Source organism: Trifolium pratense, linkage group LG5 (assembly GCF_020283565.1).
Source record: "Trifolium pratense cultivar HEN17-A07 linkage group LG5, ARS_RC_1.1, whole genome shotgun sequence".
Lineage (NCBI taxonomy): Eukaryota > Viridiplantae > Streptophyta > Magnoliopsida > Fabales > Fabaceae > Trifolium > Trifolium pratense.
In genome coordinates, this window is record NC_060063.1 from 36,239,520 (window position 1) to 36,253,589 (window position 14,070).

General features: G+C 40.8%; 4 protein-coding genes across 4 annotated transcripts; 2 read left to right on the forward strand and 2 right to left on the reverse strand.

The window, feature by feature from the left end:
• The first annotated feature begins 2,066 nt into the window (after positions 1-2,066).
• Positions 2,067-7,236, forward strand: LOC123886542 (protein MAIN-LIKE 1-like). The gene is made up of 4 exons (XM_045935849.1): positions 2,067-2,222; positions 5,015-5,550; positions 5,629-6,351; positions 6,448-7,236. The coding sequence occupies exons 2-4, from the start codon at positions 5,020-5,022 to the stop codon at positions 7,234-7,236; spliced, it is 2,043 nt and encodes a 680-aa protein (XP_045791805.1). The 5' UTR covers positions 2,067-2,222; positions 5,015-5,019.
• On the forward strand, positions 2,181-3,875 carry LOC123886541 (protein MAIN-LIKE 1-like). Its single transcript, XM_045935848.1, has 3 exons — positions 2,181-2,222; positions 2,313-3,032; positions 3,123-3,875. Exons 1-3 carry the CDS (start codon positions 2,181-2,183, stop codon positions 3,873-3,875), a joined length of 1,515 nt encoding a protein of 504 aa, XP_045791804.1.
• A 607-nt stretch (positions 7,237-7,843) lies between the features above and the next one.
• LOC123886543 lies at positions 7,844-8,236 on the reverse strand. The gene has a single exon (XM_045935850.1). The coding sequence runs from the start codon at positions 8,234-8,236 to the stop codon at positions 7,844-7,846; it is 393 nt and encodes a 130-aa protein (XP_045791806.1).
• Positions 8,237-10,111: 1,875 nt separating this feature from the next.
• Positions 10,112-14,023, reverse strand: LOC123887564 (PKS-NRPS hybrid synthetase cheA-like). The gene is made up of 3 exons (XM_045936894.1): positions 13,706-14,023; positions 11,558-13,377; positions 10,112-11,455 (listed from the first exon to the last, which is right to left on the reverse strand). Exons 1-3 carry the CDS (start codon positions 13,737-13,739, stop codon positions 10,421-10,423), a joined length of 2,889 nt encoding a protein of 962 aa, XP_045792850.1. The 5' UTR covers positions 13,740-14,023; the 3' UTR covers positions 10,112-10,420.
• Between the last annotated feature and the right edge of the window lie 47 nt (positions 14,024-14,070).

Genomic DNA, 14,070 nt, shown 5'->3' on the forward strand with positions numbered 1-14,070 from the left:
AAACTTCCCTAAATAGAAATATATAAATATGTGGACACTCATTCATTCCACTGCACACTTTTTATAGAGACAAACTTTGTTATCTTTTTCAGCGGAGCAACAACAATGATAACATATCATATCAAGATCACACTCTTTGTACCATGCAATGAAATCGAAGATGATGTTCCCAAGCAAGGCTCTTACAGAAAAAGAGGAAACAATCACTAAAGTTGTTTCACATCCTAAACTAATAAAAGATCTTGATGCTCAAAATGGTGCAATGTACTTGGATAAGGGGAGCACTAGTGGAGTCTCCTCTTCTAACACTGCAAATTATCTTCCAAAAGTAAAAGTTGAAGATGATGAAACTATGGTGAATGATGTGGCTGAGATCAAATTTGATGAGCATGAGAATCAACTTGGTGATCGAGATGTAGAAACTTTGAGGAAGAGTAGAAGACTCACAAAACCCTCAATGAAAGCATTAGAAGCTGTTGTTGATAAGTACGAAGAGGAGACACGTTCCAAGAGCAGGCGAGGTGTAGAAACTCCGAGGAAGAGTAGAAGACCCGCAAAACCATCAATGAAAACACTAGAGGATGTTGTTGATAAGTACGAAAAGGAGACAAGTCGCAAGAGGAGGCAAGATGTAGAAACTTTGAGGAAGAGTAGAAGACTCCCAAAACCATCGATGAAAGCACTAGAAGCTGTTGTTGATAAGTATGAAGAGGAGGCAAGTTGCAAGAGGAGGCGAGTGTAAGGTTTACAATGCATAATGAATATGACAAACTGATAAAAGTCATTCTTGTAGTTTTATTTCCTTTTACGTGTTTTTTTTTTCTTTTTGTTGTTACTGGGATTCGATCACATCCGTCGGACAATTTGCAATATGTTACTGGAATTTTTTATTTGGTTTGTTTATGATTTTTCTTATTTGGTTTTGTTAATTAGAATTTGATCACTAACTAATTCCACTTCTCACCGATCCATGTGGTATATCTAATTATCAAGAGAAGTTTTCTCTCCCGACCCCCCTCATTTCTTTTATACCCCCTGAATTTCCGTTTTTACCCTTGGGGGTACTGCGGTTTATAAAAACCGAAGTCTTTTGACATCTTGAAACATTTCGGTAACTGCGAACCGAACGTGGTGTTGACATCGTTCGGTATCCACGAACCGAATGTAGGGTTGCTTCGGTGGATATTAACCGAAGGGTTGATTCGGTTGATATTAACCGAAGTTGTCTTACATATGAACAATTTCAGTAAGTTCGTTTTATTTTGAAAAACAAACCACAAAACTCCTCTCTTCCTTTCTTCTACACATTTGCGGCCAACTTCAACATCCAACTTCAAATCACATTTCATCAAGTAAGTTTCTTTCCTTTATTTGTCATTCTATGCATTCCTCATCACCATGACATTTCAAATTCATTTTTTGTTCTTCCGTATAAAAATTCCAAAATTTCAATATCTGATTATTGAGTTAAATTGTTGATTATGTTGTTTGAATCGTTGATTATTGGTTAGTTGTTAGATTGGTTACATACTAGCATGAATGAATGTTGCTAATTGAGTTAAATGTGAATATGAAGCTAATTGAGTTATAGTGTACTCTAAGTGTTTGTCAAAATGTACGAGTGAATATGAATGCATGTTTCCATTTGAATTATGTTTCCATTGTTGCAAGAATCATGTGTTCGATTGAATTATAAGTATTGTATTGACTGTGAATTTATTTATCTATGTATAGATATGGAAGAAAATCTACCTAGGGGTAGGCATGGAAAGGCAATCAATGCACATGCTTCCGCTCGTAGAGAGCTTGCTGCAAATCATCCGTCCAAACGAGGTCGTCGCAAAGGACCAACTCCGGGGCAAGGTACACATGATGCCGAGGCGGGTGGGTCGCATACACGTGGACGGACACGTCTAGGACAATCATTGGTGGTGCAAGATGAATTTGATGCCGACCAATTTTTAAATGCGTGTTTTGATTATGATGATCTTGGATCACCACAAGTCTCACCACAAGTCTCACCGCAAGATGAACCGCAAGACCCACCGCAACAACCACATCGACAACAACGGCGCAAACCAGTACGCCGAAAACCACCAAAGTGTTCACGTAATGATGATGAAGTAGGTTTTGGAGGAGGACCGACGGATTTGTCCTTGTTAACGGAGTACGATAAGCATATGGCTATTCCGATATGGTATGCAGACCCAAATGACAAAGAGGTAAACCAATTTAAAATACGACGATTATTTTATTAAAAATGTTGTGATTACGTTAGCTCGATAATTTTTTGTGTTATTTGAATTTTTCAGATTTTAGCTGTAAATTTACGTTGCATCGCCAGCGGAAAAAAAGTTATTAATATACAAAAACCGTCCCGCCGCACGGACAGATGGTTTTGGGATGTGGTTGAAGCATCGGGTTTGGAGCCGCTTACCCGGACTAATTTTAGCGTGCTTGACTACGGGCTCCTCTGGGCATTTGTTGAAAGATGGCATACGGAGACGAGTTCATTCCACATTCCATTGGGTGAGCTGGCCATCACATTGGACGATGTCCAGTGTCTGTTGCATATTCCGATCGAGGGAAAGTTTCTGAACCATGGCAAAATGTCAAGGGATGAAGCGGCTGACATGGTTAATTCATTTCTAGGAGTTGATCGGAATGTTGTTATGGGTCATTTTGCCAAAATGAACGGGCTCCATCTGAAGCATTCTGACGTGGAGGATATCTATAGTGTTAACCACGGATTAGCTGATAAAGCTGTTGCTGAAGGTAAGTCGGCGCATGAGATTAAGCTGTATAGGGACAGGTCCATACGGGCTTTCTTGCTATTTTTGGTCTGTTGTACCATATTTAGCAACAAAAGCAGTTACTACGTGGACGTAGTATACCTGCAGTATTTTCAGGATTTGTCGGCTGTCCGTGAATGGAATTGGGGTGCTGCTGCTCTGGTTCATTTGCAACATTATCTGGATGATGCGTGTTTGGTGACAGTGAATCAGATGGCTGGGTACATGTCTTTGCTTCAGGTAACATAAACGTGCGCTTACGAAAATTATTCAACATGTATGATATGTAATGTCCGTCAATATAATGAAACTTGTTTGTCATGCTTTCAGGGCTGGATAATTTCTCATTTTCCGGGACTTAGCGTGTGGGCGCAGGATCCTATCTATTCTGAGGGCATGCCTCGAAATGCAAAGTTTGTTCCCGGAGCTGGACATAGGGAACCAAGTAGCTATAGAAACAGTTTGGATAATATTCAGACGTACGACTGCGTATTCAGTCCATATGATGATCACCGACACGTCCGCCCTTTGATAAATTCATGCTGGTTTTCTGGATGGTTGAGATGTGGTAATTTGAAAGCAAAGCATTTGACTGAACGCGTGCTTAGACAATTTAAACATGTCCAAGGCATTCCTAGAAAACCGGATTTGTCTGCGACTCCGGGGATGAGCCTATGTGAGATTGATCGTGTTTTTATGGAGGAGTTGGATTTGAGGATGATTGCTGAAGAGATGAGGGGTCAGGCTGTGGTTAGCGCATGGGACCATGAACCTGGATACATGACATGGTTTTACAAAGTGTCGCATCCAGTTATGCGACCCGTACAAGCTCCGGCGTCACCACCAAGGCCACCTAACTTAGAGGTGTTGATAGAGGCCGCGGAAGCAAGGAATGACCCTAACATGCTTCAGGTATGCCGTGGTGTTAGGGATGAGGTGGAGAGGTCACTTCGCGAAGGTGAGGCGGTGGAAGGAACTCCTGTTCATGGTACTTTGCGGAGGATTTTGAATTTGCTTAACCCTGTTTTGACGTGTCGGCGACTTAAGCGGGGTAGAGGGAGACGGTACAACACTCGAGAGTAGGCTTAGCTAATATTGTAACTCAGTTGTTGTTTAATGTAATTTTATTATTTGAATTTGTCGAATTTGGATGTAGTCTGATTCAAACAATTTGGTGTATTTGACTACGTTTAATTACCCGTTACCTTTTTTAAATTTCCGTTAACGTGATGTGTCTAATACTCAGCTATGTTATGATAGTTTATGATGTTACATAAACGTGCAAGACCCAAAAAAAAAAAAAAGATAATTATGCAATTCATTTCGGTATCCAGTTACCGATATCTGGGTATATTTCGGTATATGGTAACCGAATATACATTTCGGTAGATGTATGCCGAAACAACCTAACTCCAGTGAACCGAAGAAAATTTCGGTATCCAGGTACCGATATATGGTAAACTTTCGGTACCTGATAACCGAATATACATTTCGGTATATTTATGCCGATTAGATCATATTCCAGTGAACGAAACAAAATTTCGGTATCCACGTACCGATATCTGGGTAAATTTCGGTACCTTGTAACCGAAATAACTTTCGGTATATTTATGCCGAATACGTCCTGTCCAGTGAACCAATGAAAATTCCGGGGACTAATTACCGAAATCTGGGTGAGATTCGGTACACAACTGCCGAAAAAGCTATAGTTCGGTTCGCATGTACCGAAATTAACTAATATATTAACAAAAACTTTAAACGTTCACCATTTGCGCCAAAACGGTTTGCAACAGAGGCTACGGCGATTTTGGAGGTTTTAATCGCAAATTTAAGGTTTCACCAGTAGAACGACAATTTCTCTCTTCTAAACATTCAATTTCTCCCTGATAATCACCAAGCTCATCTCTACAAGTAAGTTTTCAAACTCAACTCTCTCATTTTCTTGCTTTTTTTTTTATTTTTTTATTTTGATTTGTTAATGCTCGTGATTATTGTTTTGATTCCACTAAATTTGGGGTTGTATTTTAATTTAGGGTATATGATTGGACTTGTATAGGGTAATTTATTTTAGGGCATATGAATTGGATTTGTATTCTTGTTTATGTGCACCAAGTGTTTGACAAAATGCTTGTATGAGTATTGATTTATGTATAAAAATTGTTTGAATGAGTAACCGATGAATATTGATTTCGTAGATACTTATGGTGACTGTTTTCTTGTAGGAATCATGACGGACGACAAAGTTGGCCGAACAAGACGTGGCGGTGCAAGCAAAGCACATAGCTCTGCACGTAGACAGGCTGCGGTCAATGTAGATAAAATTCCAAGTCGAGCTAAAGGGAAAGCAGTTTCAACCACGATGGATGAGCCTCGACCGGAGGATGCAGAATCGCAAGAGGAGAATGAAGACGTGGAAGAAAATATTTCTGAAGAAGGGGAAGAGGAAGGGGAGGAAGGGGAGGAAGGAGTGGATGAGGAAGCGGAGGAAGCGGATGAGGAAGCGGATGAAGAGGGGGATGATGATGGGGAAGAAGAAGTTGATGAGGAAGCGGAAGAGGAAATGGAGGAGGAAGAGGAGGCTGAACAACCACCACCAGAACCTAAAAAATCACGGAAAAAGGTTACGCGAGTAACACAAGGAAGGAACCCACCACGAGTAAAACCACCACCAGTTACATGTTATGATGGTGGTCCGTCTGACTTGTCTTTGTTGTCGGGATTTGGAAAACATGTTGCTGTACCGTTGTGGAAAGGAGAGGTAAGTTACGATTCATATAACACTATTTATTTTCGATGTCGATTGTTATGAAGTGTAATGAAGTGTAATGTTTTGCAGCTCCAATCCCGGTATTTGAGGGTAATGAACAACGGGAAAAAAATCAACAATTTCAAGATATGTCCGAAAGAGTACTCGTGGTTTTGGAATGTCGTTAATGCGTCCGGACTCGAAACTCTGCGGCGGACAAATTACAATCACACCGATTGGGGTCTGTTGACGGCATTTGCAGAGCGATGGCATCCTGAGACCGGAACTTTCCATCTTCCTATTGGTGAGATGACTATAACCTTGGACGACGTGTCCTCATTGCTTCATATTCCGATTACCGGAAAAATGCTCGACCACAACGGAACGTCATGTACAAAGGAAGATGGTGAAGAGATGTGCGTAGAGTATCTGAACTTCCCTATTAGTAAGTGCAAGAAAGAGTTTCAAAAAATGAAAGGAGCACATATAGGGTTTAAGGCGTTGAAGGATTTGTATCTCGATAATTTGAAGGATGCCTTGAAAGCTGAAAGGTTAAAGAAGCCTGCTGAAGATGTGGAATTCCTCAGGGAATGCACCATTAGATGCTATTTGCTCTACTTGATCGGTGCAACCATTTTCACCAACAAAAGTATGCAGTACGTGGACGTCATTTTTCTTACCTACTTGCGAGACCTCAGTTTAGTTAACACGTGGAATTGGGGTGCTTCTGGGCTGGCATATCTGTACAACTACTTGGATGCTGCAAGCCGCCCGAGATGTGGAAATCATGGTGGTTATAACTGTCTATTTCAGGTATACATACAAACTCAAAATGCGTTTTGCCTTTTAACTGAATGTCGGTTGTTATAATTAAATATTTTGCTTACCCATATCATGTGTTTTCAATAGGCCTGGATTATGGCGCATTTCAAAACTTTTGGTGGACGTTTTGTTGATGAGAGATACACCCACGACAATCCCTATGCGGCAAGATTTTTGCCTTTAAAAGGACCAAAATTTCCAGGGCAGCATAGGTCCGCATTGGATACAATGCGCATGGATGAAGTGGTGTTTTGCCCATATGAGGAGCACCGGCAAACCAGACCCTTTCAAGATATCAGTTGGTACACTGGTTGGATTATGTGTGGAAGTGCTATTATCAATCCACACTTGCCAGAACGTGTCCTCCGACAATTTGGACATGTCCAGTCTATCCCTAGGCACCCTGATGTATCTGCAAAGGCTGGTATGAATCGGTTTACGATTGCTGATGCATTTGCTTCCTACCTGACTGCCAACTATGTGACAGAGGAGATGCGAGGACCAAAAGTTGTGCGTGCATTTGATACCGTACCCGGATACATTCCATGGTTATACCGTGTTTCTCATCCGAAGATATTGCCACTGGTTGAAGCGGATCCACCAACACATGCTAACCTTGAGGAGGACAACGTGAGTGGTGAATGCGACGTGTCTGAAGTGACTAAGAAGGTTCGAGCGGATTTGAGGAAAGCGCTCGATGGTCAACTCAATTTGGCCGATGCTTTGGTGGTTATTGAAAAAGCCTACACTGATTTGGAGCCTGTAGATGCATATTTGGTGCGACGGAAGAGGAAAAGAGACTCGGGTGAAGGAACAAAGAAGAGGAAGAAGAAGAAGAAGACAACAACGGAAGATGCCGGAACAAGCAGCTTGTAGTTTTTTATTTTTTGTTTTCGCTATGTTTTATTTTTTTTTAAATCCTGCCGTGTACAATGGAACAACTTGTCCGTATAATTTCGTTTTGCTTGGGATGTATGAACATGGATTTATATTGAATGCGGTTTCCATTTAATTTGTTTTTTTATTGGATTTGGATTGGAATGTATGAATTTCATTTGAAATACGATTATATCCGAACAGGTGATTTCGCGTGGATATGATCCCACGGGTGATACATAGTTTAAAGTCATTTGTTGGGAAAAGATATATTTCGGTAAAACTTTGCCGAAACATACTAAAACAGTGAGCCAGAGAAAAATTCGGGAGGAAATTACCGAAATCTGGGTAATATTCGGGTTTCAGTTACCGAAATTACTAGTTCGGTAAAGTTTTGCCGAAATTGCCTATTTCCAGTGACCGAGTCAAAATTCCGGTACCTAAATACCGAAATCTGGGAAAACTTTGGTATGCTTTTACCGAAATAGTATTAATTATAACTTCAAGAAAATGAAACACACTTAGGCAAACTCAAAATCACAACAAAGATGAAAAGGAAAACACACTTAGGCAAATTAAAAAACAAAACGATAACAACACGGTCGCATCACTTAGTTTGCCTATTTGGGTCTTCCGGCCCAACAAGACAAGCAAGGATGGCTTCAACTGATCTTGTCAGTGTCGCATCTAGCTCGATAGGTCCCGTGGAGGAGTACTGCTCGAAGATTGAAAACATAGTTTCAACATCATCGTTGTTTTCAACAGCCATACGAGTGAAAGCAACGCGTCCGTCAGAACCAATTGATGGCTTTCGATACAGGAGATTTGATACCGTTCTATTGTCGTTCGGGTTGTTGACGGTGCGATTCAGTTGGTACAGCTGCTGTTTCAGACCTTCGAACGTTTCACCGTCATTGATTCGAAACAAATGCGGTTTTCCATCGCCGAAGTAAACTGCCGCAAGAGTAGATCTCATTCGTTGTGTGAGTGAGACATCCATTTTCCCGTTATTTTTTTTCTGTCGAGTGTTGAATTCAACAAAACACGTGAATTTAAAGATGGGTTTGGTGCACATTATGGCGGTAGGTGAGCGTTAATGAGGTGGATTGGTAGTTAGCGGAGTTAGGTGGGCTTAAATGCGGTAGGTGAGTGTTGATTCGTTTGGGCGAGCGTTTAGAAAATTTAGATGGAGCATAAAAAACGTGCAACATAAAAGCATTCATTAATTAAAAGGTCAACATCAACATAACTGAAAAATCAGCGATAACGTAAACTAAAATGCAACGACAACATAACTGAGAATTCAACAACATGAGTAACCAAATTTCAGTTTGTAACTACTAAGGTAGCATACAAACGTGGATACTTCGGATCAACTTCTACCCCATTGAACATGTCGTTCACATCGTCATCATTTTTCAACTCCTTCCACTCGTATTTTCGCGGTTGCTCATCATATCCACCGACATTATCACTGGCCAGGTCGATTGTCGATTCGTAATACGCAATTTTTTCTATTTTGATTTGTCTGCCGTATTTGAAGCGATACATGACTTCGATCTGGCGTTTAAGAGCTTGAATAGTCGTCAAATTGTTCGACAGGTCAACGCAGAACAACTCGTCGTTACCGCGAAACTTAACTGAAAATGCATGAGATGTCGCCCTATTGTTATTAACAGACCGATTTGAAGCACTCATTTTGCGAAATTGTTCAAACGTGTTTTTCACAACTATACACATACGGCGGTTTTATACTACATTCAATCTAATTACGGCCACATAATTTCGTCGGTGTAATTTTAACCACAACTAAATGTCGGTGTAATCTTGACCACAAAAAAAAAAATAAAAAAAAATAAAAATTGTCAATCCAATCTCGACCACAAAAAGTGTCGGTGTAATCTCAAATATAAATTATTTGACGGGTTCGTATCGATTAAGTTATTTATATGATTTTTAACAAGTTTTCAGGCATATGCTTACATCTTTTCTACCCCCCAGTTTTCTTTTATACCCCCAGTAAACAGTTGTAAATTTAAACACATTTCGGTTCGCATTCCCCGAAGTTTATGAGTTCGGTTAATATTAACCGAAGTTTACTGTCATACCCCCTTATTTCGGTACCAATCTACCGAAAATTTCAGTGCGTCACTGGAATTTGTACGGTTCGGCAGATGTTTACCGAAATTTTAGTTCGGTAACTATGTGCCGGAATAACAGCATACTTCGGTACCAATCTACCGAAATTTTCGGTTGTTCACTGGAAATAGGCTGGTTCGGCAGATATTTACCGAAATCTGGGTAAATCCCGGTACCTAGTTACCGAAATATATTTTCATGACAACCAATGATATTGTAACTCACGACCTTCCATGGAATGACATCCACGCGAAATCCACTGTTAATGCTGTTCATCCAGACACATTCATATTGGAAAAATTATTCATACAATTACACAACATCAAAATTACTTCAACCAATATCATTATATTGACACAAACAATTACACAACACCAAATCACTTCAATATATTTCATTACAAAATGGATGTCATTACATCTCGATTCATATCATTAATTTAAACACATTTCGGTTCGCATTCCCCGAAGTTTATGAGTTCGGTTAATATTAACCGAAGTTTACTGTCATACCCCCTTATTTCGGTACCAATCTACCGAAAATTTCAGTGCGTCACTGGAATTTGTACGGTTCGGCAGATGTTTACCGAAATTTTAGTTCGGTAACTATGTGCCGGAATAACAGCATACTTCGGTACCAATCTACCGAAATTTTCGGTTGTTCACTGGAAATAGGCTGGTTCGGCAGATATTTACCGAAATCTGGGTAAATCCCGGTACCTAGTTACCGAAATATATTTTCATGACAACCAATGATATTGTAACTCACGACCTTCCATGGAATGACATCCACGCGAAATCCACTGTTAATGCTGTTCATCCAGACACATTCATATTGGAAAAATTATTCATACAATTACACAACATCAAAATTACTTCAACCAATATCATTATATTGACACAAACAATTACACAACACCAAATCACTTCAATATATTTCATTACAAAATGGATGTCATTACATCTCGATTCATATCATTACAAAATGGATGTTCTTTACATCAAAATATATAACAACGTAAAATACATTAAAATAGGCCAAATGATCAGTCAATCACCAATGGAGTTTCTCTACTGCCTGCACCAACTATTTGGATGGGGACAACGTTCTCGGTGCTCATCATCTCCTCGAACCTATGTTGCGCAGCTATGAATGAATCTTCCCAACCCAAACTTTGTTTAGCACAATATTGCTTCCACGACTTGTTTGATTTGGGTATCGGACACCCAACTTTAAGCTTTACCAAAACATAGTGATCCGGTAACGCGCCAAGGCAAATAACCCTTGAAGACGGGTTTGGTGACGGAATGGAACGCAATGGGAAAAAAGTTTCACAAGGGCCGTTTTGAAGTATGGAGAGCTGAACAACTACTCTATCCAATATGGTGGCCACGATATGTCCCATATCCGGCAACGTGAACCATTTATCCATCGGTGCAACACTATTCCTAATACTAGTACGTTGTCTCGTCCTCGGGGGTGGGAGTAGTGCATCACAGATATATTGGTAACGCTCCTCGCAACCAAATATAGCAACATACATATCCTTATTCAATCGCAACTCCCTGCTCATGTTGCACCGTATCAGTTCAAAATCATCTTCGTTGCCTCTCTGAGCCAATGCAACGGCACGGTAACCACAATAGCCGTCGCCGTCCACGTTGATGATATCTTCAATGAAGGGATGCATGAATTTTGGCATGTGGTTAATTCCAAAAATTTGAGATGATGAGGTTAGTGGCAATGGGTTGGACACAGTGAGCGGAGCTTCAGACACCGTAGGCATAGGGTTTGATGCGGTAGGTTGTGATGATGATGGCCTTGAGTGGGATGGAATTGACGGAGACGGCTTTGACGATTGCGACGCTTGTGTCTCCGTGAAATATTCTTCAACATGCTCCCATCGAGACTTATCTCTGCTGGTGGATCTTGTTCCACGGACCACCTTTTTCTTTTTAGCCCCTTTTGATTTTACATTTGTGTTCGGAGGCTCCACATCGGTGGTTGTAGGATACGCAATCTTGCGGAGTTGATCTCGGATCTCATTTTTCATGCTTACATCAGCTGTCCTCAATCGTTCCTAAAACAAACAAAAAAAAATATGCCATTAAAAATTAAAAACCAACGCATAATGATCGTAAAATCGTAAAATAAGTGTATTATGCCTTTAATAAACACGCACCTGAATTGCTTGCCACTCTGCCGTGCACGCATAATCGTCCTCGACGTCACCACCAACTTCTTCATCTTGGAAACAAATTATCTTCCAATGTTTGTAAACCTCATCGAGTCTAATAGGCCTATTGTGGTGCAGTTTCTTGGCAATCAAACACGCACATGGCAGCCCGTAGTTAGTCCTCATCAGACAACCACACTTCATGCTATCCATACCAGTAAACTCGACTCTTTTTGATTCAGTGTGGATGTATCTCATTGCACGTCTAGAGATTTTAAACATCAAAGTCGAGTAAAGTGTTTTCTTCCGGTATGTGTGTCCATACACAGACATGTTCTGGCCAAATTCAGTTTGCACTTGGGTGAATTGATTGCCTAACATTCTGTGTATCGATTCCCAACCCTTCACCAAATCACCGAGACCGTCGGTCAAGTAACTTTTCAAAACACCGTGTGCGCTTTCGGCTCTATTTGTCGTATGGTTGCCCATGTGCATATGCTTGTCCACCCATGCACTCACGAGCTTCTCTTTGTCGGTGTCCAAAATTGTCTCTTCAACGTATCGAACAAATTTTGGCCACCTCTCACATAACTTCCTAAAAGCCATAACATTTTCAGTATACTCGGCCTCAGTAGACGAATCTAACACATCCTCGAACGCCAAACAGACTCTTTCCCTCATGTCCGCCGCCTTGACCTTTTCCCCATCCCTCACCTTGACCAGCTCGACTGCCTTGGTCCTCACATTCTTCTTAACATGGAACCGACAAACCAACGCCGCCGCTTCTGGAAACACAGCCGGAATAGCATTCATCAAAGCTAAATCTCGATCCGTCAAGATAACCTTCGGCAAATTTGTCTCACGCCTTAACAAACAACGTAGTTGTTGCAGAGCCCATATAAAGTTGTCTTCCTTTTCGTTACTGAGCCAGGCAAAAGCAACGTTGAATGTCTTCTCGGTCGAAGTGAATCCGACTATCTCAAACAGCGGCATTTTGTACTTGCTGGTTTTGTATGTGGAGTCCATCATCAGCACAGTATGAAAAGAGTTGAATAAAGTTATGGACCTCGGATGTGCAAAGAATATATCTTGAAGATGTTCTACTCCATTTTCAACAACCGTCCGATACTTGTAGTAGTACTTATTATCATCAAGCTTCTTGCATAAGTGTTGCATCTCAGTCATGGACGCCCTCATTTTAACTCTGTACCTATGACGAGCGTTGTACACTTGCTTTGCAGAGGTCTTGTTTTCCGGATCTCTCTCCTTTAATGTGGACAATATGTTTTTTGGAGCGACCGCATTCCTTGTCATCTCGTCCATAAATTCCTTCTCTTGCGGTTTCAAACGCCCCGCCACGAGATGCCCTTCAAGCCCTTTGTCCAACTCGTGGTTATGCATACCGTTGACAACAGTCAAACGCCATAGTTTTGTTGCCTTGTTGTAATACCCACGGAGTCGGAAAGGACATTCGCATTTTCTTGTTCCGGAGGTATCGGATTTCAACTTCTTCTTGGCTGGAACATACTTCCCACTACGTTCACACTCTAACACCAATTGAGCCTTTCTCTTCTCGCCCGAATCGGATCGCCTAACTATAATTGCGAACCTTAAACTTTGCGACACGCTTCGAGCCCATTTGATCAACTCATCTCTGTCGTTCTCTTCCCTATCAGTCGCAAAATGAGACGATGTGTCAATTTCTATCGGCTGCGGCACATTAGGAGGACTTCTTGGTTGACCAGCTTGAACAATGCCCGTTGCAAAAAGGCCAAGCACAACAGGTCGCCTAACTTCGACAACTTCGTTAATTTCGCCTTCCGTAACTACAGCATACGCAAATGAAAAAACAATCAATCAACCACACATAATATTTACAATCCTATTACAACACTAATTAAACACATAGGACACTATGAAGTCAATATGAAGCCAAAATAAAGCCAAGTCAATATGAAGTACAGTTTATAAGTCAATATAAAGTCAAGTCAAGCCAAGCCTAAGTCTAACGCAGAGGATCAACATTTCGGTTCCTATAAACCGAAGGTCACATAACCTGACTTCGGTTTATATTCCCCGAAGGATTACTGTCAGAAACCTTGCGAGAACAGAGTCTATGATAGCAAGAAAAAACGAATTTAAATCGGTGGTTACCTGAGTTTTGTGCTTTGGTGCGTGTTGAATCCATTAGATGATGCTTCAATCTCGATTTCAAGCCTCAAATGCGTCAAAAGTTGATCTTCTTTCCGTAAGCTTTTCAAATTCTCATTTTGTGAATAATAAGAACTGACAGCAGAGTATTTATATATAGAAACACTTCGGTTAACGTTAACCGAAGTAATTCAGCGAGTGGTTTATATAAACCGAAGTCCATGGCCTGCGGTTCGTAAAAACCGAAGTCCATGGACTGCGGTTCGTAAAAACCGAAGTCTCTTGACAAAATTTTTTTATACCGCAAAGGGCAAAATGGGATTTTCGGGGGGTATAAAAGAAATGGGGGGGGTCGGGAGAGAAAACTT

What these genes read in the sequence shown, in the direction of transcription:
- LOC123887564 (XM_045936894.1), bottom strand. Translation starts at nt 13,739, where the DNA reads ATGGATTCAACACGCACCAAAGCACAAAACTCAG. An exon ending in CACCAAAGCACAAAACTCAG is followed by an intron (nt 13,378 to 13,705) that starts GTAACCACCGAT and finishes CGTATGCTGTAG; the next exon opens with TTACGGAAGGCGAAATTAAC. An exon ending in CAGAGTGGCAAGCAATTCAG is followed by an intron (nt 11,456 to 11,557) that starts GTGCGTGTTTAT and finishes TGTTTGTTTTAG; the next exon opens with GAACGATTGAGGACAGCTGA.
- LOC123886541 (XM_045935848.1), top strand. Translation starts at nt 2,181, where the DNA reads ATGGCTATTCCGATATGGTATGCAGACCCAAATGACAAAGAG. An exon ending in CAGACCCAAATGACAAAGAG is followed by an intron (nt 2,223 to 2,312) that starts GTAAACCAATTT and finishes TGAATTTTTCAG; the next exon opens with ATTTTAGCTGTAAATTTACG. An exon ending in GGTACATGTCTTTGCTTCAG is followed by an intron (nt 3,033 to 3,122) that starts GTAACATAAACG and finishes TCATGCTTTCAG; the next exon opens with GGCTGGATAATTTCTCATTT.
- LOC123886543 (XM_045935850.1), bottom strand. Translation starts at nt 8,236, where the DNA reads ATGGATGTCTCACTCACACAACGAATGAGATCTACTCTTGCGGCAGTT.
- LOC123886542 (XM_045935849.1), top strand. Translation starts at nt 5,020, where the DNA reads ATGACGGACGACAAAGTTGGCCGAACAAGACGTGGCGGTGCAAGCAAA. An exon ending in TACCGTTGTGGAAAGGAGAG is followed by an intron (nt 5,551 to 5,628) that starts GTAAGTTACGAT and finishes AATGTTTTGCAG; the next exon opens with CTCCAATCCCGGTATTTGAG. An exon ending in GTTATAACTGTCTATTTCAG is followed by an intron (nt 6,352 to 6,447) that starts GTATACATACAA and finishes TGTTTTCAATAG; the next exon opens with GCCTGGATTATGGCGCATTT.